General features: G+C 39.7%; 1 protein-coding gene across 1 annotated transcript; it reads left to right on the top strand.

Annotated features, from left to right (window-relative positions):
* The first annotated feature begins 1866 nt into the window (after positions 1 to 1866).
* On the top strand, positions 1867 to 25159 carry LOC145488541 (polycystin-1-like protein 2). Its single transcript, XM_081467427.1, has 11 exons — positions 1867 to 1992; positions 3154 to 4981; positions 5106 to 5285; positions 7931 to 8056; positions 8735 to 8920; positions 10202 to 10453; positions 15059 to 15787; positions 16207 to 16443; positions 18725 to 19963; positions 21154 to 21322; positions 23012 to 25159. Exons 2-11 carry the CDS (start codon positions 4553 to 4555, stop codon positions 24742 to 24744), a joined length of 5280 nt encoding a protein of 1759 aa, XP_081323553.1. The 5' UTR covers positions 1867 to 1992; positions 3154 to 4552; the 3' UTR covers positions 24745 to 25159.
* Positions 25160 to 26328: the final 1169 nt, after the last annotated feature.

Genomic DNA, 26328 nt, shown 5'->3' with positions numbered 1-26328 from the left:
CTCGATGCATTACCAAGGACAGAGATATCTTTGACAGACGAATATAATTCGAGAGGAAAGCAGGCTTCCTCCGCAAGCAGCCCTAATATGTCAAAGTGTTTGTGAAGAGGATTTAGATAAAGTTTTGAACGACTAGTGGATTTATACTAAAACAATTAGACTATTCGATCGCTCTCGATTTCTATCCGTGATAGGTGACTCGTTAACTATCATGTGATAGAAAATCTCGAGCTCAAAATCTAATAGTTAACTATTGCCTCAATAGCCACGTTTTAGCCTCTTAGGGGAATTCCGACAGTCTCTAATAACTCAATTCACGAAAAAAGCTGAACAAAACGTTTAGCTGTTTTCTCAACATAAGTCTCATTCGAATTTTTTTTTTTTTTTTTTTTTTTTGCATAGGTTTTCCCGCGTTTTACCGTAGCCAAAATTCGACATTTGAAACGATATCGACGACGTCATGACCTCTTACAACATATTTTCTAGCTCAGCGCGGCCACTCGGTAAAGCTCAAACGTTTGTGCCGATCCGAGCGTGTACAGGAACTAAACCACGTTTTTGTGTTAGCCGTGGCTTTATTAATATATATGGCCTACACGCACTTTAGTGTAGAAGCTGAGAGAAACAACTCCCTCCCCTACCCCCCACCCCCTGGGATAATAACAGTGGAACATAGAAAAAAGGAAACATTATCCTAAGTTATTACTTTGTTCACGTATAACTGATTAAGTTGATTTCCAATACAGCGTGTGTTCCACCGGGAGAATTCCTTGAAGGATCGAGTGGATTCTTTTCAAGCCCGAATTTTCCAAACAGCTTCTACACAAACAACAATTGTACCTGGAATATCACAGTACCCTTTGGCCGAATTATCAAACTAACGTTCTTCAGCTTCACTTTGGAGCAAAACCAAAGCTCAGCGTGTATTGGAGAGCCAGAGGGAGCCAGTGTTTTTATCACTAATATTGCCTCGGATGATGGCGCACAAGAATTTCAGATATGTGGACGAGAACTTCCTGCTCCAGTGTACTCTGTCGGAAATACCATCCGAGTGAGGCTGCGATCTGTTGCCAATGGTTACCCAGGATTTAATGCATCCTATGAAGCCATAGATGGACTACTATGTAAGTCATCTTCTTATGACAAAAGAAAGAAAATGGGGAACAATATAGTCTTATGAAGATATGATTGATCATTGTAGTTATACTCACAACTTTTTAAAGCAGTTGTGAGATTAAAGCCTTAATTTCACAACTGCTTAAGTTGTTTGTATAACTGCGATAATCAATCATATCTTCATATCTTTCTCCGCAGTTCAGATATGATCTTTTATATATTCACTTGAATATAGTCGTATATTCAGTCGTATAGATCAATATATGATCTTTTATATATTCACTTGAACATAGTCGTATATTCACCATGCTATGAATTAAATTATTTCAAAATGAAAAAAACATCTAAATAGAAAACCTCCCTAAAGAGCTTTTTAAACATGCAGTGAAATTAACTTTCAGCCTATTCCTAAGATTACTTAATGTGTGCGTTGCGCACTGTATGTATTGAAGTTACCTGAAACGGTTTTCCTTTTTGGTTTTCTTCTTTCAGTGTGTCCTAGAAACATCACCCTTACTGAGACATCAGGTGTTATTACCAGTCCTTTTTACCCCAGAAAGTATCCAGATAACCTGAACTGCAGCTGGCAGATAACAGCACGCCAGGGAAACCGTGTCAAGCTAGAAATTGACATGGGCCTAAAAATCCAGCAATGCGGTCTACAGAACGGGTGCACGTGTGATTATCTGCAAATTCAAAATGACTTATGGGCTGATCCCGATTCAAATAACAAAATATGTGGTGCACCTGGTGAGACTATAACATATTACTCAATTCTTGAGATCCTGAAAGTGCTATTTGTCTCTGATGACACGCAGTCCAAGCAGTACGACGGATTTTCAGCAACTTACACGCAACTGAGTTACACTTCCCCAAGTAAGAGATAAATTTATTTGTTATTGAGCCACAACAAGAGAGAATTCTGTATTTGGGAAAATGGTTCTCGCTGCTTTCTGATCCTATCTGGTAATTTTTTTAACGTTAGTGGTACTCGTTTTTTCTCGTTTTTCGGGACCTGTAAGCTAGTTACCCCGGCCTTGTGGTGACAACCTAATGGTAAAACAGCAGACCATAAAACCGGTTCACGATCTGATGCCAAAAGGTAACTAAATTTTTGTGAAGATCCATTCCAGTTCTTCACACGATTCAGGATTTGAAGAGCAATGTTCTGTACCCATTAAACTAGAATGATAATATACCAAACATTTTCTAGCCTCGCCCTTCCACTCAGTCAATGTTTTACTGAATCAGAGCAGTGCAAAATCCAACTGTGACATAACTATGACAGTTTTGGCATGGTTTTGTATATATCTAACCTCTAACGGTAGTACGCGTTTTAGATATCAAATATACCGGAGCAATCCCACCAATATAGCCACGCGTAGCCACATCCAACCCCCTAGGAAAACCCTCCCGTTTTTCTTCAATATTGGGTCGCCAGCCAGAGTTTCGATGCCAAACCAGGCCCTTAAGAGATGCCAACCTAAAAAAAGTTAAAATCCTTGAGATCACCAGCTTTATCTTCTAGATCCTAAAAACAACGTGGTTCAGAAAGTAAACTCCGCTTTAACCACTAAAATGCGTCAAATATCCAAATAAAAATTCCCATAACATGACAATTGCGAAAAATAAGGAAACATTAACCAAAATGAGTGTGGAAATTGTAGTTTTGCGCCGTTTCTTCATATCCTAGAGATTATAAGACTTGTAGGAGATTTAGCCTGTATCCGGAAAACTCCCAGATAATTCGTAGTAACTGACTGAGATCAAGACAGACTCAGCAGAGTCCCCGACCAAAGTCTAATGAGTCAACTCTATATAGACATTGACATATTTTCCCAGGGGTTCTCCCAGATAGCAGTGAAGGGGAATGCAAGATAGACATAAGCGTCATTAGTAACTAAAACATTTATTCTGCATTTTCTTTTGTGATGGGTATGCGCAACGACTATCGTGATAAGGCGAACTAAGAACATCATCATAATTGTAATTAAAATATTGTATATTTTTTGAAATGTTCTGATCTTGATTTTGCAGGCTCTTCAAGTCATCCTTTAATATCAGCACCCTCAGCCATTTCATCATCCTTTTCAGCCTCTCAGACAGCACCATTCAATGTGCTGCCAGCAACATTAACAAAGAAGATGTCAGCAACAAGTGCAATGAATACACCGAGAATAAATGCGTCACGAGCTACTGAATCACACTCGTCAGTACTTGAAAGCAGTGTGAGTAGAGGTAAGGATTGAACTTTGCTGTAAAATTTAACTAAGATTATGAACGTTTCATTTCTCCTTACAATGCCTCACACTGAACCTGACGGGAAAAATATTTGCCCCTCGGCCATTCTAATATATTTACGTTCCTCAAGTCTTCCACTCAGTCAATGAGTTCATACATTTTCGCAAATCAGACCGCATGCAGAATTTAAAGTATAAGATGACTACAATGTTTTCGCTTTTTTGGCGTGGTTTCATTTATAACGCTTTTACCTATCAAACATTATGCGATAAGACACCACACTGAGTGAAGAACTGAAGATTTACTCCTAGCTTGTACACTCCTCTTGAACCTTGTTTGCATTACTGAGTCGTGAAAAAAATAAGAAAGCTAAAAGTTAAAGAGAACCCGGAGTAGTTGGCTTAGATGGATCTTCCTTAATACGGGCATCGGCACTAGCTGACATCTAGACAGACTCATTAAAGTCCCCGACCACTGAAGTCTAATGAATCAACTCTATATAGGCATTGACATATTTTCCCAGGGGCTCTCCCAGATAGCAGCACCACCAACAACAATTTATTTCAGTATTTCCATATATTAGTACACGGTAATACCTAAAATATAATGCAATTAAAATAATGTAACTATAAGCATTATTAGTAACTAAAACATTCACTCTGCATTGTCTTTTGTGATGGGCATGATGACTATCATTATAAGGCGATCTAACAGGTCAACATCATAATTGTAATTAAAACATTTTATATTTTTTGAAATGCTCTGATCATAATTTCGCAGGCTCGTCAAGTCATGCTTTAATATCAACGCCCTCAGCCATTTCATCACCCTTTTCAGCCTCTCAGAAAACACCATTCAATGTGCTGCCAGCAACATTGACACAGAGGATCTCAGCAACAAGTGCAATAAATACACCGAGTATAAATGCATCACGAGCTACTGAATCACGCTTGTCATTACTTGAAAGCAGTGTAAGTCAAGGTAAGGATTGAACTTTGTTGTAATATTTCACTAAGAGTATGGACGTTTCATTTCTCCTACTGCCACACAGAACCTGACGGGAAAATATTTGGTCCTAGGCTATTCTAATATATTCCCGTCCCTCAATGCAAGTCCAAGCCTGGCTATTCCACTCAGTCAATGAGTTCATTTATTTTGGCTAATCACAGTGCATGCAGAATTTAAACTATATAATATGACTACAATTCTGTGCATTTTTTCCGTGTTTTTACTGACATTTTTATATATGATATGCATTTTAGATATCACACATAGTAAAGCAATCTCCCTCCACGGTCAACAAGGAATGAGTGCTCACAACATCTCCACTTCATCACCACCTAAAAGGGGAACATGTTCCATCACTCCATCAAATGGCACCTCACTGGAGACTGTTTTTAACCTGAGCTGTAGTGACTGGGAAAGTGACAGCACCCCCCTGTCTTATTTGTTTCAATATCAACTACAAAATGGTCTACATGGGCTGTTGTACTATGGCTCTAGTAGTAGTGTTAACTCGTGGCTGCCATCTGGAAAGCTGTCTTGGAATTATGCTGTGAAGGTCAATGTCACAGTGACTGATAAAAATGGCGTGTCTGCTCCAAGAGTTGATTTCTCTGTGCAGGTACAGCATATCCTTGATTATATTAACTATTGCATCACATAACATGCATATTAAATGACAGGTTGTCACTTTTAACAACCAGTACTGGTATGTTGTAACATATTGCACATGAATATTCCTGTAGGTTGAACCATTTCCAGAGCTCTTGAGACCAGATCAAATCGGCAAACGTATAACAGCAAATGACAGCGAGTTTAATAATGCAATCAAAGATGGGGATCTCAGCAAGGCAGAAGTGATAGCAAATGCAGTCCTTCAAGCACTTTTAGAAGATACTACAACAGATTCAACAAAAATATCCGAGGTAATGAACTAGCTTTCATTAAATTGCTATTTATTTAACTACATGCAGTTTTTTCTGCACCATAGTTCAAAAGTTATCATTTCATCTAGGCTATGAGTAGTCCCTCTCTAATTAGTCTTGCTTGTCCGTCGAGTGTGACGGGAATGAGAACCGTGAGAAAAAATGGGTGCATGAAATCCTGGGGGCAAGAAGCGCTTCTCAACCCAAGGATTTTACGAGGCCATTTTTTCCTTGCAGTCTATTCACAGTCTCGCTTGATGGACTACTTAGTGAAAGAGGAACAACTAGTAGTCTACATATCATCAGAGGAGTATAAATTTAATTATGAGTTGAATTCTGTTTCTGTACATTTAAATCAGATTCACACAACTTGTACAAGTGTTATAAGTTGCAACTAGTACAGGTATTTCACAACTTGATTGGTTGATTGTTTTTTGATCCTCTCCTTAGTTTGCTCTACATTAATGACCATGTTAGCACTGTTACAGTAATTAAATGTGGTTATGAACGTTTGAGTTCCTTAAACAAAGTAATCTCAGTTCATCGTGTTCAAACATGAGGAAATCAAAACTATGTGATTTGTTCAAAACATAGCCTGCGTGGAGACGTCTTCTTTCACAAGAGAAAAGTGAGGTCTGTGAAGCCAGGCACGTTTTCTGACATTTGCCGTTGTCTTTTCACTGTTGGCTTCCAAGCTATTTAGCTCCATTCTTGTTTCTGAAGGCTAGGGTAAATTGGTAATGGTAATGATAGCTTAATTTATACACAGTTAATCCTTCAGCAAAGATTATAAAATGGTAAAAGATAAACTAATTATCCCTAATTAAACTAACTTAAACTACATACTAAGAGCTGCTTTACAAGTATGCCGTGTTAAAAGTCATTCAAAACTCTGGTGACGTATGTTACGTTTAGAATCATGTAAACATGTTGTTGCACGAAGGTCACTGGATTATAGGCTGTTCCACAACCTGGCTATGGCTTCACTGCAAGAGAAGCTCTTCTTCAAATAATTGGTGCGGGGCTGCAGAAGAGCCAATTTTTTTCAGTATTCCTTAATCGATTCGATGTTATGTCGTTTTGAAACACAAATCTAGAACTCAGCTGATACTCAGGGGTCATCCCATGTAAAGATTTGTACCTCATAACAGCAGCTGATTCAAATCTTTGATATTTGAGTTTACGCCAACCTAGTGCCCGGAAAAATTCATCGATATCAAAGTCGCAATTGGCACACATTAAAATACGGGCTGCACAATTTTGGAGCTTCTGAAACTTTTCAGAGAGACCACTGCCATAGTTGCCCCAGACAACGCTACAGTAATTAAAATATGGTTGAACAAATTAAAAGTTATAATATGTTGTATTCGCTTAATTGCGCCCAATGCAGAAGCAATCTTTTCGAAAATGTTCTGTATATGACATTCCCAGTTCATATTTTGGTCGATGTGCACACCGAGAGGTTTCGTAAATGACACCTGCTTCACTGGATGGTCATTTACACTCATTCTGAAAGAAGGAATTTCAGGGAATGTTGATATCTGCTGTCTTGACGCAACTAACATAACCTCAGTTTTTATATGGGTGTGGTATGTTGTGTTATTAAAAGGAGTTTTAATGAAGTGCAAGTATCCGTGTCGAATCCGTTTGACTACAGTGACAACAAACGTTTATAGCTCATAGCTAGGTCTGCACGGTGTCCAATTTTGCACCTCTGTTGTGTAATTTGGCATAATTATATTTTGCTAGGCGGTTTCCCTCCGGTGATCTATACATGTAACTCTCTAGAGCAGAATGCTACAAATAAGGGACTGGCCACCGTACATGATTTCCCAATAGGGGCCTGGCACTAGTTTATCGGACCAGTTCGTTGTTCTTGTGTTATCTCTTTGTCATTCTTTAGCAAGAATGATCGCTGTGACTAAATGAGTATTTTAGTGAAATGGATAGATTCCTATTACCCATCATTGTCAACAGTATTCTGTCATTCTGCTACCAGGTGTCGTAAAAAAATCAGCACTCATCTGGACGTGTCAAGTCAATAAGAAACATACCAAACATCAAACCACATATTAAACGCCACATAAATAATGTCGAGTATCTCTGTTAAAACACAGATAGCCAATCACAGTCAACTTTTAACGAGGCTAATTGTCAAGCAACCAATTAGCGTATGGTCCTTGAATTTTGGGGAATTAGCCGAATACTGAAACTCAATTAGCGATGGCGCTTCTTAGACATTAATTTTTCTGCGTGAAGAGAAATTATAGTAGAAGTTTGCACGCAGGCTATACCTACACAGTGGTCTTCACATGCTTAAATTAGCAAATCAAATTAATTTGCACGTGATTATCTATATAATAATAGCCAATTATATTTTAATAATCGACTTTATATATCAAGGGTAGCACCGAACAGTAGTAACTGAAAAAACAATCAGTGGCCCTCGTATAAATATTTACAGAATAAAAAGATGAACTATTAAAACCTAAATACCATAGAATTATTATTATTATTATTAACATATCAGGAAATATGCTTTAAGTCAAATGCTGAACAATTATTTGTTTCTGGAAAGTGCTGAAAAAATGTCCGTACAGCAACTCATCTGGCAATGTTCTCCCTACAATTTCTATATATTGCAGATTCAAGACTTCATCATTGAAAAGATTGTCTCACTGCAAGTGAAAAGTCTTCCAGACATTTTGCAAAGCTCCTCCATTATAGGGTCTGCTATTCATGATACAGAAACAGTGTCTGACCCGTCACTGGTGAGCAAAATAAATGTTGAGGGAGGGTATAGCAGGAGGATGCCGGGTTGTGGTAAGGGGAAATGAACAGAAAAGGAGATTACCCTTTCCTGGTTTCTCTAAATATTTCAATCTCCAATATCTCACCTTGAGGAATATTGCATGATCACACAATGCTTTACGATCAAGCTTATTTCCCTCTGTTCTAACTAAATAATAATATTTATAGATGTTTTATCATTGCCATCCATGAATGTCCATTAATTCCAAGAAACATTTACTTTGACTGTTAAATGCACCAGCTGGGTTGTTTCTGGCGTTTAACTATCCAGTTAAACAGTGGCATAAGCTCTAAAACATTATCCCATAAACGCTATCCCATCATTTCAACTATACATTCAAAGTTTCTTAGCAATGGCCCTGATGACAACTACGATTTGGGTCGTCACGTCCCACTTGATGCGCTTACATAATCATTAAGTTTTGATCAATGTCTCGAATTGCGAGTTTGGGACGTCTGTTAAGAGTGAATCATACTCCGATATCAAATCAGGCATGTGTAGCCATTGTTAGTTACAACAGGCTGTGAAAAGCATGTGTAGCCATTGTTAATCGCAACAGGCTGTGAAAAGCTATTGTAGACTCAGATTTAGCCAAGCAGATAACAACTTATTCTGTTGCTGATTACACTTTTGATAGGGATCCTCATTGTCTGCTATTGATTCAATGGCATCATTCTTATGGAACACTACTCAAGCAAAAGATGTGGTCATGATACCGCTGGTCACCCTATCTGCAGAAAACTTAGGTTTCTGTCTTAACAGCTTGCTGAAGGCAGGAGCAGTCATTGCATCAGGAGATGTTGGTTCTGATCTTCAAGAAAAGGTTAATATTTGCCGTCTTGTATTGTTAACGGCTGTCAATTGTTACTTCATTGAAATGCACAAGGACACACTTTGATCTATAACTTCGACCATAGTTACCTAACTCGCATTTGTCAGTAATAATTAAGTGACAAATTCTTACACCAACAGTCCTTACATGCACAGTGGTTAAATTTTTCCCAACCTTGACACTGGTTACATGTTTTCTCACACATGACTCGCCTTACATGTTTTCCTATGCTTGGTGCTGGTCACATGTTTTCCCACACGACTCGGCTTTCATGTTTTCCCACGCGTGACACTGGTTACGTGTTTTCCCACACGACTCGGCTTACATGTTTTCCTATGCTTGACACTGGATACATGTTTTCTTACGCATGCCTCGCCTTACATGTTTTCCTATACTTGACACTGGTTACATGTTTTCCCACGCATGACTCGCCTTACATGTTTTCCTATGATTGGCACTGGTTACATGTTTTCCCATAGATGACCTGGCTCACATATTTTTACACACTTGGCACTGGCTATAACGCATGTTTTTTCATTGCTTAGCTCTGAAGTAAGTGCCAAGCATTTACCACCTTTCCACTCGTTGATAAGTTAATAAAGATGGTGAATTTTAAGCTCGGTAATGAAATGTGAAGGTGAATTAATCAACATGACACGAGCGTGGGACAAAGAAAAACTCTGAGTCCCCGACAGGAATCGAACCCATGACCTCCCGAACACCGGGCGGGCGCTCTATCGGGGACTCAGAATTTTTCTTTGTCCCACGCTCGTGTCATGTTGATTAATTCACCTTCACATTTCATTACCGAGCTTAAAATTCACCATCTTTATTAACTTATCACTACTCACGATGAATTCGATAGCGTTGATCCTAGCAGTATGCAGGACACCTATCATATATGAACTCAGTTAAATGACCTTGCTCTCCATGAGTTCTCGTAGCCCAGTGGATAGAGCGCCCGCCCGGTGTTCGGGAGGTCATGGGTTCTATTCCTGTCTGGGATTCAGAATTTTTCTTTGTCCCACGCTCGTGTCATGTTGATTAATTCACCTTCACATTTCCACTCGTTATATGTTTTGCAGCTGGTCACATGTTTTCCCAAGCTTGACAGAATCTGCTTCAGTTTTTTGGCTTTGCTTGGATTGATTCATTGTGTAAATTGTTGCTTTTCTTGTGATTGGTTGACCACATGTGAGTACTTTGGAGTTTGATTTATAAAACAACTCTTTTGTTTTGTTTTGTTTTGTTTTGTTTTGTTTTGTTTTTTAGGGTAAACAATTAGTCATGAGATCCATGAAGATCCTCAGCTTAGTTGGAGATGCAGTGCTGGCCCTAAGATTTCCAGATGATGAAATGATATCGATTGAGACGACAGGACTGACCATGACCTTAGGCCGCCATAGCCCGGATAAACTTGTAGGATTAATAATTGAAGAAAAAGATGCCAGATTTGTTTTGCCGGCTGGAAAGAAAGCATTGGAGTCCAGCGGAATACAAGGAGCACGTTTTGTGGACACTCAGGTATGCATATTGTATCAAGCACCAGGTGATGACCGTCCTGAGGGAAGCTTTACTTAATCCTGACATTTCTGAAAAGTGTGGTTTGAGATGTTTCCCTCGACTACATCTCAAGAAACACTGAGAAACTTATTGTTCCGTTCGTGACCGGAAATAAAGCGTACAATATCCACAGTAATAAGTTATTATTAAATTATTATCAAATTATTATTATTAGTACTTCATGGAATTTCAGAAAGTCACTAAGCAGAATGTTTTTTGAATAGCACCATGGCCTTGCATCTGGTGTTTAAATCCAGGTACATTTCTTTTGTATTGTAATGACGGATTTGACTCCTTATTGAAAGCTCTAGATCTCTTTCCTAATTTCCATGAAAACAACAAGCTTTGTTTCCCCTCGGACTGACAAAAATGTTTTTACAAGGTTATATACCAATAGAGTAAGGGACCAGGCTACTTGAAATAACTAAAGAATTAAAAAAGGGCAGGCAGCTAGGTCTACAAATGTTATTTCCCATGCATTTTTAAACACAAGTTAGTATTTTATATTTTATATTTTATGCGTTAGTGTCCCCAATTAGCTATTTTCAGCTCAATATCTCCGACGCGTTAGTTAAGTCCATGTATGTATGTTTTTATGTATGCACGAACGTACGTACGTACGCACGTATGTATGTAAACACGATATCTCATATGGGACACCCTTTAAAAGTGTGTCCATGAGATAACCAGGCAGGAGGTGATACAGCTCAAATCACCGATTTCGCTCAAACCTGCCACAAATGTGGGGTTTGGTGAGTGAATTATTGTGGCAAAAAAAGTAGGTCAAAACATTTTATTCCCTTCAAGTTGGGGGGACCCCCTGCAAAAATGGACATTTGACACTAATATATGCATATTTAATTAGCCATCTTTGGTTTAGTATTTCTACAACAAGAAAAACCATGTGAAAAGGACATCCACTGGATCATGTGCTACAACTTCCAGTCTAAGAGCACAGATATTCATTTCAACTGGTCAATTTGATTTCTAACCGTGGCTTCATCTTAAGTAAGGTACATATTTCGTAGTGTTGTGAATAACCTTTAATTGACGCCAAATATCTGCCGTGGGCAAAACCAAATACACATAATAGTGAGAGCAATCAATAAAGTTCTCAAAAAAGCCGTAAAATATTTTTTTCTGTGCTGGCATACTGTTTACATAGAAGTTTACGATTTATGGCCATTTCATGAACATCCACTAAAACACAAAAGCTGTTTCTCTGTCTTAACCTAACTCGAAATCAGCAAGAAATATCAAGCTAAGCATTTTCCCATCGATTACGAGTAAAAATTCGGCGAAAAGAAGCGCTTGGGACACTTCTTTCAAATATTTCGTAACTTTACAACAGATGTACCTTAAGGCATTCTAACGATATCGATATACAAATACTGTAAATACTGCAGCAGAAGATTCAACTCACGAGCTCCCTCAAATTATGTTTTCAGGTGTAAAATGGAATGAAACAAGAAATAACTTCTACATGCAGGTCACTTAGACGCGATTTTGGGTTCTCTTTAATTCTTGGATGGCGAAATTGTCATCAATACATGTACGGTTGCTTCGACCCGGCGAGTTTTAAAGAGAATATCCATCGCCATTCCGCTTTCAAGGTCACAGATGCTAGCAACTTGTCGGCATCGCTACTCAAAGGACCGCTCAAAATCCACAGACCACTGCTGCTATAACAGAGAGATCTGTATCAAAACAACCCGCCGCACACGACCACTCCACCACTCCGCCATTTTTGACGACGTTGAGCCGACGCTATTACGCCATTACCGGTATTGAAAAGTAAGCGGTTCAGTAGGTAGTTCATGTATGGTAACACAAATTTTACGGCATAATATCGTCAAAGATGGTGGCATGTTTTGTGGTGGCGTTTGAAAGAAATCTATATGTTACAGCAGTAGTGATGGCTCATCCTGTATTTTGAACGGCGTTTGAGTAGCTTTCTCGACAACCTCTGGACTTCTCTGGCGATGAAAGCGGGATGGTAATGGATATTTTTTTGTTAAAACGTGCGTCGAAGTCAACGGAAGATGGACTGAACATTTTGAAAGGGCATCAAAATCCAAGAATCAAAGAGAGGGCAAAATCGCGTCTAAGTTACCTGTATGAAGTAGTTATTTCTTGTTTCCATTCTGTTTTACACCTGAAAGCGTAAGTTGAGGGAACTTGTGAGTTGAATCTTCTGCTGCGGTATTCATATCCACAGGCGTACAAAAGAAGACAAGAGAGGTCTCCTGTCTTACCGGTAACCGACCAAAAGTAATTTCGTAAAAAGACCCTTCAGACGGCCCAGGAAGGCGAAAAAACACCACACATGAGTCGATTAACGTTTCATTTAACTTCATTGGCATATTCAGACCGAGATGTACTTTAGATATTCAATTTTCAGAGCATTATTCATAACCTTCATAGATTCTCTTCGTTTCTGTAAACAATTAACCACGAACACATAGGGTGGTCTGCTTGTGGGCGTACGGGCACCATCGGGCTTAAGGGCGCGGTGACCTTCTTGCCGTGAAACTTATTAACCCACATGGGTTTTGTCTATATTTTGTTTGTACAGAGTTCAAAAGGCATTTATGATTGACAGTTGATCACGAGACTTAAAATATAATATCGCATGTGCTTTTATGATTGTGCTAGTTTTAAATACGAGTCATCGAATAAACAAGTTTCAATAATCGAATGGACTGCGAGAATGCTTAATCGATACTTCTTGGCCGAAAAAAATACGCAATGCCCGAATGCGGGAGTGTTGAAATCAGGATGCAAACGCATTCAAAATGTGTGAAAAACTAAAACGTTCACAAAGATAGTTATATTGAAAGCTTACATACTCAATGAACTCTATCAACAGTCTCAATCTAGTAAATCTAAAACTGATCAGTAACACAGACATGGGCCGTTTGGACAACCGTTACAGAAGCTATCCTGTATTCAAGACGAGCGTCTCGATGTACTCGAGACGTCCAAAGAACAGCACGAGGCATTGCCAGAAGTCCTTCGAGATAGTCTTGTTTTGGCCACAGCAGACTTGCAGCCTACACTGCAAGCCTTCCATGAGTTCAGAAGCAACGTAAATAAGATGGTAAGCAACATGGACGTACTGGAGAAACACCTCCAAAGAAAAATTCAAGAAAAAAATTAAAACACCCTATCGTTAAGACATTCCAAACGGCTCTTTTCAGGGCTTCCACAAAAACAAAACTCTTGGTCTTCGTTCGCTTTCATTCGTGTCCTTGTTTTGTTGATGGATAATTGTGAAAGGAGATAATATCCTTATAGTAGATTTCCACGATACACATTTAACCGACTTCTAGCCAACAGAAACCCTAGGCTACTCAAATCATTTCAGTCCAAGTCCTTTTTTGCAAGGCAAATGTCAGAGAAAGTAATTTACAAGCCTTGAAACCTAAAAGTAAAGGCGCGCTGCTGTCCCGACTGATTACCATAGCGTCTTCGGTGCGCAACGATACTTCAGATCAGCAGCAGATAGAAATGGTACACTTTACACGGTACTACTTTAGCTAGCAACTCTTTTAAGAAACCACTTGACGGCCTACAGACCCCCGGTCGAGCGTCTTATAACAAAGAGAGACATAAAAAGTACGAACCTTTATTTACGAGTTTTGGAAATTACGCCAACAGCATTATTTTGTAATGTTTTTCTTTTCTTAAGTGTCGTTGCCCGAATCATGAGCGTTTTGCCCGAAAAATCACGTTATTTCCGTAGCTAGGGGGACCCCCCCCCCTCCCCTCCAGCCTATACGCCTATATGCCTTAAGATATAGCTCCGAAAGTATTTGAAAGAAGTGTCTCGTAATCGATAGGAAAATGCTTAGACTGATATTTCTTGTTGATTTCGGGTTAGGTTAAGACAGGGAAATGGCTTTTGTGTTTTAGTGGATGTTCATGAAATGGCCATAAATCGTAAACTTCTATGTAAACAGTACGCCAGCACAGAAAAAATATTGAAGTCCCCAAACATTTTATGGCTTTTTTGAGAACTTTATTGATTGCTCTCACTATCAAGGTAAGAATAATGTGTATTTGGTTTTGCCAGAAGCACATCACCTATTCTAGGTTATATGCTTCTGGTTTTGCCCATTGCAGATATTTGACATCAATTGAAGGCTATTCACAACACTACGAAATATGTACCTTACTTAAGATGAAGCCATGGAGAGAAATCAAATTGACCAGTTGAAATGAATATCTGTGCTCTTAGACTCATAGTTGTAGCACATGATCCAGTGGATTTCCTTTTCACATCGTTTTTCTTGTTGTAGAAATACTAAACCAGAGATGGCTAGTTAAATATGCATATATAGTGTCAAACGGCCATTTTTGCAGGGGGTCCTCCTAACTTGAAGGGAATAAAATATTTTGACCTACTTTTTTGCAACAATAAACTCAACATTTGTGCCAAGTTTGAGCGAAATCGGTGATTTTAGCTGTATCACCTGCTGCCTGGTTCTGCCTGGTTTTCTCGCGGACACACTCTTAACGTTATTAATGCCGGACAGTTGATGAAAGTTTTTGTCCTTTTTGCAGATGCTATCAATCCCATTCAATCCTTACACCTGGGACAGTACTAAGCAAAGAGTCAACTCTGATGTCTTAGCTCTGGACTTAAAAGATGAAACACGCAAACTGATCAAAGTATCAAATCTCTCAAACAACGTTATCATCGTTGCACCATTACAAAACCAGATGGTCTCCTTCGAAAATGGGCAGTATTTCACCCAGAATGATAATCTGCGTTTTCACGTAATTGATGTTGAGTACGAAAATACCCTGATAATGCTGGAAATCACGCCTACTGAGGCAAATACAAATCTGTTTGTGTACCTGCGATATGGTCAGTGGCCAACCACCCAAGAGCATGACCTCAATGCCACTGTCTCGAAGAGCGAAAAGTGTGTTTGGTCACCAGGTGCGCATGGCAGAAAGGATGGCAAAACTGAATGTTCCCAGCTAACGAGTCCAATAGAAACTCTCGCCAAGCGACCAGGGAAGTACTTTCTTGGAGTGCAAGGCTATGACAGAAGTGGAACAAACTCTCACAAGAGGAAGAAAAGATCATGTTTCAGAAATAGACGACAAAAGCATTCTTGTGTCGAGGTCAAGGACCCCCCTCCCACTCCCCCTCAGGACGAAGATGTAACTGTAGTGCCAGTATACGATTCTAAATCGGATCAAAACTATACTCTGGGGGTAGCCCTTGGGAGCTGTGTCTTCTGGTCAGAGGAGAAGGAAAAGTGGATAACAGAGGGCTGTCGGGTGAGTTGGATAAACGTTCTTCAGTCAGGTCTCGTTTGTCATTTTCAATTTTGCAATCTTTTGATCTTTAGAAGCCTCTGCTTCTGAAATTCTGATATGAAAGAGTAATCCGCCGCAATAGTCCAGGGCATTTAATAGTTTTCGTAATTTGACGCAGGCTGTAGCACTCTAGTGCTTGTTTACGACAAATTTGCCTTCTGTGACCAATCCGAAATGAAATAATTATTTCAAGCCTGCGGTGAAATTCTTTTTATAATGAAATTTTTAACAGACTGGCAGAGAAAAAAAATAATTTTGATAGGACGTTTTACAAGCAACGTGATCAGCCTTTGCTAGCCTACGTACTACAAATGATAATGTGGAGAATTTTAAATGATTTAATTTAATTTCGTTTTCTTTTTCCGTTTATTTTTTACCAGGTCTTATCAGCAACATACAACGGATTTATTAATTGTTCTTGTAATCATCTGACTTCATTTGGAGGATCTCTTTTGATTAAACCGAATCCCATTGATTTTGACAAGGTCTCAGTGGAGTTCAAGGATCTCCAAGAAACTGGAAACGTTGCAGTTATTGTGATGATCTCTGTAGTTCTCCTGTGCTATATTGTCGTGCTGGTTATCGTCAGAAAAACGGATAAAAAAGACGCCAGAAATGTAAGCATTGATGAAGACAATTCATTTCAATAGGGTCAGGGGCACCCAACGACCGTTTTCTCTCGAATGCTTTTAAACGCTGTTTTAGGCTATCTGGGGTACTTTTAAAGCTCTGTAGGTTAAATTAAGGTTGCGCTGTTCGGTAATTCTAGGGGAACTTGAGTATTCTCGAATTTATTAGGGCTTTTTTGTCCATTTCCCGAAAACCTTAAGTCTTATCGCCTTTCCGATAATGATAGCTGACCTTTTTTCAGTACTCAAAATGACATTTTTAACAATCCGAAAACAACAGTCATTAAATTTCTCATATCAGGAAAGTTCGGGGTGACAATTCTCTTAACCCTTTGACGCCCAAGTGGCCATATACGGCCACTTAATGGTCGTGCTCTTTGTACCACTTGTGACGTCATCAATCTAAATGTCATCAGATATTCTTGATGAGCAGATAGTAGCACTAGGCTGGCCTTTCCGCACAATGGTCAGGTTTGGATATCGACGACATTCCGACGTCGCAAATCGAAAAACAACGTTATTAGTTTTAGTGCAAAAACGGTGGTAAAATGGTCCACTAAGCCTATGATTGATCAAGGTCCATTTCTAGGCTTCGCCCGTAATTAACACCCAACTTTTCACGCAGCCAGAAAGAACATACAGCGCAAAAGGTAGCCAGTGTAAAAAGGGCCGAGAAAAACAGAAAGGAAAGGGAGCAACAAACAAAACTGAGAACGGTTAATGGCAAAAAAACAAAAACAAAAACAAAAACAAAAACAATTGGCTTATGCGCATGCCCCGAATTGAAATTTTGCTCAATTTTGTGCCTAATCCTCGAAAAATCTCTCCTTTTAGTAAAGAAAAGCTTTCTTAGCAACACTTAGGCTTATTTAGCGTCATGGCCGCTAAAAACAAACCTGACTAAATGGTTAAAAACGGTATTTTTTGGCTTCAGTTTGGTATTCAAAGGGTTGAGAAAATCAAAGAAGATTAAAGGCCTTCGGAACAGATAATTTACCGAAACGATGCGTTGGGTGCCCCTGTAGGGTGCATAATTACAGTCAAGGCTGTAGTCTTCCTTATGGCCATATATATGAAACTAAAGTTACAACATGACTTATTACAAGAGGTTTAACCATATCGATTCATAAGAATTAATGCTGGGTTCAACTGTAAAATCCGCTGTTTTGAACATTTTACAAACTTGCCGGGTTCTACCCTGAAAACCATGATTTCAGTTCAACAATTTTGGAATTCATACAAATGCAGCTTGTTAAAAAAGGTGTTGAAATTTTAAGCACACCTGGCTAGCAGAGGGCTTGAAGCTGCACCCTCGGAGAAACTTTTCGGTCTTTTATCCGATGCAGCTCAAACTTTGCAGTGATAGAACTTTTAATTTCAAACAATCGTATGGGTTTTTTTTGTTATTATTTAAATAATTTTTCCCTGTTAAGGCCCAAAATGTAATAAATTCGGATAGAACTCGTTAAGATAAAGTGGAATGCGAAAAACTTATTGAAAAAGACATGATGATAGCTACGAATGCAGCCATAACACTACTGAAAAAAAAAAACAGAAAAAAAATTTTAGGCTTTGCAAAATCGAGGAAAGTTCAAAGCTCCAAACTCTATATCTTCAAAAGGGATTAAGCTTCTACAAATACTTTTAAACTCTCTGACGCGCCTGCTGAAATGATCGAGCTGGTACATAAACAATTGTAGAGTCCAGTGATATATAGAAAAAAGAAAAAATCAAAAACAAAAACAAAACAAGGGGCAATTACAGTTGATTGAACAAATTAAAGTTAGCGGAACAACTCCTTACGGTCACCTCGTTAATACAGTCACCTCGTTATTACGGCTGTGTTGTTTCTTTGTCCTGCCGAAACGCCCGTACATTTTCTCATAGGAAAACCCGTCCATGCGGTCCCCCTGTTAATACGGCTAACGATTACGTTCTGAAATCCCAACTTACAACCAACCAAATACGCATTTGTTTTCTTTTTGTTTAGTTAAACAAAAGAAAAAATATTGAGCGATTTTCTTGGTTATTCAAACGCCTGTAACATGTTATTGACCTGTGTCGTTAACAAATCAAACACATTTTCCTTCACGAAGATGTCACTTAAAACAGATCCTATTAATGCTGTGAAATTTTCATGGCCCGTTGGTAACCGTTTTAACGGGGTTCCAGTTTACTCATTATTATCAAGATCTTAGCTTGAGCCGTTAAAACGTCAGGTCTAGTATCTCACAGTACATTAATAAATGAAATCCACTTTGATTTCTAGACTAGTCTGCCAGTGCATCTACCCTCCACACCAGGCTGCTCACACATCTATCGGATAATCATTTCCACGGGCGTGTGGAGAAATTCAGGTACAACAGCTAAGGTTGCCATGGAGATATACGGTAGTGAAGGAAGCAGCGGAATTGTTCAGCTCAACTTAGGGGAGCCTGGCGTGGATAATTTTCTCTTTACTCGTGGAAACACGGATGTGTTTGTTCTTAATCTTAGCCAGTCTCTTGGCGCGATTCAGGCATTGCGAATTGGTCATGACAACTCTGGTGAGAGCCCTTCCTGGTTTCTAGAAGAAATCGTTGTTATTGACGAACAGGTGAATCACGCTTGGGCGTTTACCAGCAGCCAGTGGCTTGCCCTGGAGCGAGAAGACGGTCGAATTGAGCGAATCATTGAACGGGCGCCAAATGAAGGCACTTTTAGACACGAGATGCTAAAGCGTTGGTGGAGAGGTCTGACTGAAACCCATCTTTGGGTTTCAGTCCTAGCGAAGCCGAGGAGAAGCCGCTTTACAAGAGTACAGCGAGCGTCGTGTTGCCTATCAGTGCTGCTTACAGCCATGTTTGCTAACGCGATGTTCTATAAGTTGGAAGGTAAATCTGAGCAAGTGCTACAAGTAGGACCCCTGAAATTCTCGTGGGCCCAAATCATTATCACTTTTAAAAGTGCACTTATCGTTGCACCCATAAACATTGTGACAGTATTCCTTTTTCAGAAAGGAGCAAGTGAGACTCTGTGCTGTCGTAAAGTGAAGTGGCTCACCTACCTGGCCTGGTTCTTCTTGTTTAGTTCTTGTGTTGTTTCTGCTTCGTTTACCATGTTCTACAGCTTGATTTGGGGAAAGAGCACCAGCGAGCAGTGGCTAACGTCAGTGCTTGTATCACTGGGGAAGGATGTGACAATTATAGAACCTGCTAAAGTGTTATTCATAGCGATATTCCTCGCCGCCATTCTCAAGTGGAAAAAGAGTAGATCTGAAAGACGCCAAAGCCACGAAGCAGCTAAAAGTAGCCCTTCACAACAGCGACTGTGGAAAATGAAGCTATCTGAAGTGGAAGACATGAGGAAACAACAGCTAAAGAAAAAGAACTTGTCGCTTCTTTTCTTCGAGCTTGTCGTTTACTTCCTGTTCATCTTCCTGGTGATGGTCTTGTGTTATGGCAACCGGAATAGTTACCAATATCACATGACAAAGTCCATCCGGGATGGGTTACCAAACTTTGAAAAGGTAAGTACTGTCAACAATGAAACAAGTCTGGTTTAACTCCAAACTGAGTAATCATGTGGATTCGTTTGGTTTTTCATTTGTTGAGCTGTTCAGTTCAACATATTTTACAAAACGAGCAGTACGAACAGTAGGCATGATGTTTAAAACCAAAGCGAAATGTTCTTCAATTAACTCAACTAAGTTAGAGCGGTTTTCAATTGAATGTCGAAAAGTAAATTGGTTTTGTCGTATCATGCTACACGATTGGTTTAAAAAAAACTCGCGCCATTTTGTCAAACATAACCAATCGTGACTCGCCCGCATACGTTTCCCTCGCGTCGCGTCAGCTTCATGTATTTACATCGATTATTGATTGGTTCGCTGGTCTGTCCTTTGTAACTGCCTTAAGTGATTACTTTGGTTTTGGTTTTACGGTATTCAATTGGAAACCGCTCTATGCTGTTAGGGAGGTTTTCGATTGAGCATTGAAAAGTAACTGGCTATTTGGAATAATGCGGAATTAATAGTGATATTTTTATTCTGTAATAAGGTTAGTCGAACGCACCCTGAGAATGAGTCCAACCTATTTTAGCGCTTAGAACGTGGCGTCACAAGGCATGCGGAATGAGAGCGATTTCGGCTCGGTCCATAACTTTGGGGAAGAAAGGAGCAAGTGATATATTACCCCAGTATGTAGCTCGTGTTAGTTCAATAACATTGGTATACCGTAAATCCTCGAATCGGCGCTTATTCGAGGGCGGGGGGGGGGGGGGGGCGCTTATTCAATTTTTCCCAAGTCGTGGCCTGCATGATCATTTTTTTTTAATACATCATCTGCGCGTAAACAACAACATAAGCTGTTTATTGACATAAAAAGCTGATCCTTAAGTTTAAATCGCAGCACCGTTAGCACTCAACGTGTTTAACGTGTTCACTTAACGTGTTCACAAACTGAAACAATGTACAAATCTAAGCTCTACATGACGAAAACTATACATCCTTTGTTGTCCCATTACTCGCCCACAAAATGGGGGGGAGGGGAGGGGGGCGATTATTCGAGTGGGGCGCTTATTTTAAATTTCGGCCGATTGGAGGGGCGCTTATTGGAAGGGGGCGCTTATTCGAGGGGTGGGGGGTGGGGGGGGGGACATTAATTCGAGGATTTACGGTATTCACCGGCCCATTTTCTCTTTCTCTTTTCTCTATGATAGGTTAACGATAAGGAGAAGCTCTGGAGCTGGTTAAATGACGCTTTAATCCCAGGTGTGTTTGCGGGCAGATGGTACAATGGCCAACAAGAGAATCAAACAGTGTACATTGGAGACAAGCACTCAATCCTTGTTGGGATGGCTCGAGCACGGCAACTAAGAGTTAAACCGAGTAAGTTTTAGTCTCAAAGCTCAATGTTTTGCAATGGCAATAATCGCCACTTTAATTGTATCTGGAAGAAAGTGCATACCAAGGCTCAGATAATGGCTAATCCATGGCGGTCTTAAAGGAGTTACGTCTCGGTTTGTGCATCTTGACAAGTTTTGCCTAAATATTTTGAGTGCGTCCTTTGTAATCCGTTTTAATCTTTGACATCTTTTACCATCCTTGTTCCTTTACTGTATATTATTATCTCTTTGGTGTTTCTCTACTTTAATAAGCTACTAGTATCCGGTTTCTTTCAATTTAAAGGTAATTTTGCATGTGGCCAAAATTACTTAAAATAAAGTGATTAAGCTACTTCAGTCACTATACTGTGAGCTGAAGACAGATAAATAATAGCCTCCATTTGGCGCGGAAATACCCTCGGATATTTGTCCTTGGACATTATCTTTTCCGAGAAGCGAACGGTTCTCCGAAAATGTAGCTGGAGGAACACTGTGAGCTTTGAGGAATAGATGATGTCCACGGACAAATATCGGAGAATATTTTCGGGCCAAATGAAAGCTATTGTGTTTATTTTACTTCAAATATTTTTCGCAACACGCGCGGATTTGAAAATTGGGGAATATCACTCGGATATTCCCCAGTTTTTACTGGGACGAGTATTCAGTCGCGTGACGCGTTTAGACCAGTCGCGCGCGAGTGAAAATACTTGACGGATTATAAATATATCTTATTAGATGTTTTAGTGGGTAGTATCGCTGTATATTTTTACGAGTTGTGTCGTATTTCACGAGCCCTAGGGGCTCGTCAAAATACAAACAACGAGTAAAAATATAAAGCGATACTACACGCCAAAACATCTAATAATAGAACTACTGAAAGTGAAGTATGATCATCGCAGTAAATTTTCCAATTTAAGCGACTGGAAAGAAGAAGCCTGAAAAGAATCAGGGCTTCAACGGGATTCGAACCCGTGACCTCCGCGATACCGGTGCGATGCTCTACCAACTGAGCTATGAAGCCACACATTGGGAGCGAGGTCAATTAATTGAGTTCATATCTTCCCGTGAGTGAAATGCTTGCTTAAATTGGAAAATTTACTGCGATGATCATACTTCGCTTTCATCTACTACCGCAGTTCAAATATGAATTATTTCATATATACTTCACATCATTTCACTCACGGGAAGATATGAACTCAATTAATTGACCTCGCTCCCAATGTGTGGCTTCATAGCTCAGTTGGTAGAGCATCGCACCGGTATCGCGGAGGTCACGGGTTCGAATCCCGTTGAAGCCCTGATTCTTTTCAGGCTTCTTCTTTCCAGTTGCTTAAATTGGAAAATTTACTGCGATGATCATACTTCACTTTCATCTACTACCGCAGTTCAAATATGAATTATTTCATATATACTTCACAATAGAACTACTATTGAATTCGGTTTGTCGCGTTTACTATTGCTTTAACTAAAAATGTCCAAAAGCAAATATACTTGTTCCTTCAACATGATGTTGGACCCTTGAAGTGTGAGAAAAGCAGTCTATGAGTTATATCTACTTGCAAATTTCTCAAAGTAGGTTAATTCTGATTGTAGCATTAGCTAGTATGTTCTGATTAACCGCTTTGCAGTAGAACAGGGCCTTCTTTAAGGCATGAACAGCTATTTTCTAATAATGGTTTTGTAAACATTTCAGCATCCTGTAAAGTTGATTATATGACGAGAATATTTCCGGTGTGCTACGACGGATACGGGCTAGAAAATGAAGATAGAACCCCCTATAGTAAACCAGCCTGGAAGCCCACCAACAACTCTTCGAGTCACGAGGAGCTACTTCGACTTTGCCCGAAGCCCTGGCGATACCAGAATGCGGGGGAGAGTGAAACTGTGCCCAAGTGGGGACAATTCTCATTTTACCCTGGGGGAGGATTCGTGGCTGACTTAGGATACGAGAACGCAACAGGTTTTAGCATTATTAAGAATTTAAAAACTAATGACTGGCTGGACAGACAAACCAAAGCTGTTATTGTGGAATTCTCAGCCTTCAACCCGTCAGTAAATGTTTTAGCTATTGCAACGTATTTCTACGAAGTTGGGGCGTCAGGACACACAGCAACGTTCAAGAGAATTGATGTTCTCTCTTTTCCCTCCACTCAGACCGCCGCCAAAGAGTTGCATGTGATCTGTGTTCTTTTATTTATCATCTTCGTGCTGTGGTACCTTGGACGAGAGAGTTACAAGCTCTACAAACGGGGTTTCCGGTATTTTAAATCCTTCTGGAACTGGGTAGAACTGTGGCAGTTGTTTTTCTCCGTGCTAGCTATTATTATGTATGTGGTACAATCGGAAAAAGTGTCTTCGGTCATCAGAAAATTACAAGAAAACGTGTATGGTCATGTGAGTTTCCAAGAAGCTCTGGTTTGGCGCGAGGTAGATAATGTCGTTCTTGGTTTGTTGGTGTTTGTGATCTCTGTGAAACTCTTGCGCCTGATAAGATTCAATAAACACGTTGCTGTGTTTTCCATAACATTGAAGAACAGTGCGAGACATCTCGCATCTTTCAGTGTTATTTTCTTAATTCTTTTCATTGCCTTCTTGCACTTTGGTATTCTGATTTTTGGAGCGGGATTTGAGCGTTATTCATCGTTTCTAAAAGCTAGTTTTTTCCAAATAGAGTTGACTCTGGGTCGAGTGAAAGCAAGGCCAGTCAATCAGTTAGAGCTCACCAACAAAATGTTCGGAAGAATTTTCGCAGCCATGATTCTGCTGACTACTACTATTATAGCAATGAACTTCTTCATCGTCATACTGAACGACGCACTTGCAGGAGCAAAGAACACTGCAAAGGAAAGCCCACTTTACGACGCTGGCGTGGACGAATGCAGCTGGAAGAAAACAAACCAACGGCATCAATTTTATGATAAGATAAGCGATTGTTTACGCCGACGAAAACTCGAGGAAACGTTAGCCCGGTCAAGGAAAGCAGAAGATGGAACTCCCGAAGTTAAATCCAGGAACAGTAGAGCAATTAAGTTTGATGTAATCAGCCAACAAATTAAAGTCCCCAGGGAACAAAAGATCGAAGCATCAGGAAATGTGAAGCAAAACAACTCGAGAAAAAAGACCTTCTTTGATCAAGTCAGTAATGTTATTGTATATCGGAAGCGTGCAAGGAATGAAAATCGCTGCCATCTTAATAAGAAGGGAAAGAAAGTGCGTTTCGGAAAGGATGTCACTAAGTGTCAACTGAGAAGATTACAGGCGACCAAGAAAGATCTGTTCCAGCGCTTGGACAGTATAGTCCAAGAATATTCCAGGGAGGCCGAGCAGGAAGAGAAATTTGAGTTGATTATGGATGAGATGGGTGTTCATAACTCTTCGGATCCCATAGTAAACGTTACAGCAACTTCGAATGAGTCATTCAATTGAACTCTAAACAGTGAATAACGAGCGACCAGTTAGCATTCCCGATATCACTGAGTGAATGAAAAAAAATCGAACTGAGACCATATTAAAACTTTCATTGTACATATTGTGACCGACTGAAAACAAAGAATGATTTCCTTTAAGTAACAAACAAAATATGCTTTGTAAAAAAAATTGACTCGGATTTCTACTAGTTCGTCCAGAGTATGCATTCTAACTTATCCACTGTACTCCATGTTCGACCTCTTTAAGCTTTTAGTGGGATCTTTGCAGACATAACCACATTTGTAAATAATTAAATTGATCCTGGTACTGGTACAAATAATTGTGTAATTTCCAATCATGACAGCATTGTAGCTACCGACTACGTTGCTATATTGACAACTCCCCTGTATTTCCAGCCTTGTGGTTATTTTGAGCAAACGATACTTTTTAATTTTTCGCTTATTAGTTTAACTTATGTATAAATATTGTGTAGAAATAAAGTTGTTGTTGTACTTAATTAAACCACATTCTGTGACGAACTACGATTTTGCCCAGTGGGCCGCCAAAGCACCCTTACTCGCATTTTTTATTATCTTCCGAAGAAACATCTAAGCAACGCAAGTGTGAACATTTTTTGTTTATTTGGAATCTTTCATTCACTTTTTGTTTTCTATTTAATCGATTAGTTGTTTGCTTTGGCAATTTTGGCTTTTTGTTTTGTTTTCCGTTCTATTGGAAGATTATAAGGCGATTTTATGTTACAACACGATGTGACAGCGGAGATAGTGCCCCTTAAACACGCAAAAGAAAACTCGGTCGATGTTCAGCCATCTTAACCAACCCACATTTGGCTTCAAAGGGAATGTTGTTGTATTCCTTGTTGTTGTTTTGTTGTTGTTGTTGTTGTTGTTGTTGTTATTTGGCACTGACCGAACTAGTGTGCTTCAGGAAATTTTGTTAACATTTCCCTTAACGACAAATAATTTTTTCAGGATCTTCTGAAAACAACGAAGGCTCCTAAGGATTATGCGCTGAACGTTTCTGAACTGTGATTTACATCACATTCATTTATCCGAGTGACTTGATTCTTATACGAACTCGCGCGATTTGATGATTCAACGCGTTTTTCTTTTGGCGTACTTAATGAACTCTCGTTCATGCCGTACACTAAGACATCTTTATGGCCATTTTCTGCGGCTAACATGAACACGGAACGCCCACAATCTGTAACAGCATCAATGTCGGCGCCATGTTGTTCGAGAAGTCTCACAATATTAGCATAACCATTTTGCGCGGCGAATGTACAGGTGTCATTCCACCGTGATTATTTCCCAACTTATCAAACCCTCTGTCTCTTATGATTCGTGTCTTCGAATTTAAGCAGCTACGGTTCTGAAGTAGAAACAGAACGTTCTCAGTCCTGCCTGTCGCCGCAGCGTGATGAATTGGAAATCGGTTTTTCCAGTCTTTAATATGACTATCTGCTTGTAGTTCTTGAAACAGCAGCTCGAGTACCTCGCGCAAGTTACACCGCGCCGCATGATGCACACCATGTTGGCCGTCGTTGTCAATAGGGAGTTTACGTAACCAAGACGGCGACGC

This window comes from Orbicella franksi, chromosome 5, assembly GCF_964199315.1.
Source record: "Orbicella franksi chromosome 5, jaOrbFran1.1, whole genome shotgun sequence".
Lineage (NCBI taxonomy): Eukaryota > Metazoa > Cnidaria > Anthozoa > Scleractinia > Merulinidae > Orbicella > Orbicella franksi.
Note: the sequence above shows the minus strand (reverse complement) of the source record. Positions and strands in the feature narration are given on the sequence as shown.